Here is a 1,133-nt window from a genome sequence, read left to right on the forward strand (position 1 = left end):
TTGCTGCATATCTTTGCCTCTAGGACCTGCAGAGGAGTTACCACATCCTGGGCTGATGTGTGTTGTATTGAGTTAAATCTCATGATGGGTGTCCTCTTCTGCAGCGCCAGCCCCTGATGCAGGTGGTGTGTCTGGGGGTGTTGACAGCCCTGGGGCGGGATTTTTTTTGTGTTAATCTGAGCTCATTGGGGTAACTGTGGGGCGCGCGCACACACACCTGGAAATAAAGGGTTGTGTGGAAGTTTGAGCTGAAGCAGGAGAAAACCTGCAGGCAGGTTTCTGCAGAGGTGGCTGGTGTGTCCTGGGAGGGGGTCACAGCACAGATCTGGATCTGCCGGGTAATGTTCAGACAGGTTTTAATTCCACTGCCAATTTGAAGGGAAAGAAATGCCTTGCAGTCCTGGCAGGGCTTTTGGTTCTGTGGAACACGAAGGCTTTGTCCTGATCATTCTGCAGCCCTGGCAGAGCTGTTAATAGCCAGCAACTGGGCATTGACCACTTCTCTTCTTGGGAGAAGCTGGCAGGAAGAGAGTTTACTATTGAGTTGACAAAATTACTCTGTCAGTGGCTGTAAATGCCAAACCTTTTCTTCTGTGTGCTCCTGGAAAGACTGCTTTCTGAAATCCACCTCCTGTCCAAGGAGTTGAGTTGCCCCGCTAGGCTGTGCTGCAGCCACTCTGCTTGGGCACCTTATTTCCTGTCTCCAGAAACCTGCTGGGAAAGCAGCTGGGTTGGTTCCCTGACGCTGGCTTGAAAAAGAATAGTAATCATTTCCGAGAGAGAGAGAGCACTGCCAAAACCTCGCCTTGGCAGGGTAAGGCCAAGGCTGTCTCAGCTGGAGAAGAGCAGTTGCAGCAGATGTAGCTGGAAGATAGTGTCAGGCCCTGGTTCGGGGCAGTCATGCAGGACAGGCTGGTTTTCATGGTGCTCTGGACCCCTGTGAGCAAAGTGTTCATGAGCAACCAAACACAAAGGTGAGTCTGTAGGAATGGAGAGCAGCCTGCAATCAGGTCCTGTGAGACTGCAACCCAGAAAATGTCTCCCTGAGAGACATTTAGATGTTGATGAATAAAGGTGAACATCCAGTGACCACACGGCCAAAAAAGGCAAGTGTGGGTTGATTCTATTGGGAA

At 50.9% G+C, this 1,133-nt stretch overlaps 1 protein-coding gene across 1 annotated transcript in view; it reads left to right on the plus strand.

Annotated features, from left to right (window-relative positions):
- The first annotated feature begins 900 nt into the window (after positions 1-900).
- Positions 901-1,133, plus strand: part of GBA2 (glucosidase, beta (bile acid) 2) — an 11,193-nt gene continuing 10,960 nt past the window's right edge. The window contains 1 exon segment of the mRNA XM_009073141.1: positions 901-974. Within this exon segment, the coding sequence (XP_009071389.1) occupies positions 901-974 (74 nt within the window).

This window comes from Acanthisitta chloris, unplaced genomic scaffold, assembly GCF_000695815.1.
Source record: "Acanthisitta chloris isolate BGI_N310 unplaced genomic scaffold, ASM69581v1 scaffold17984, whole genome shotgun sequence".
Lineage (NCBI taxonomy): Eukaryota > Metazoa > Chordata > Aves > Passeriformes > Acanthisittidae > Acanthisitta > Acanthisitta chloris.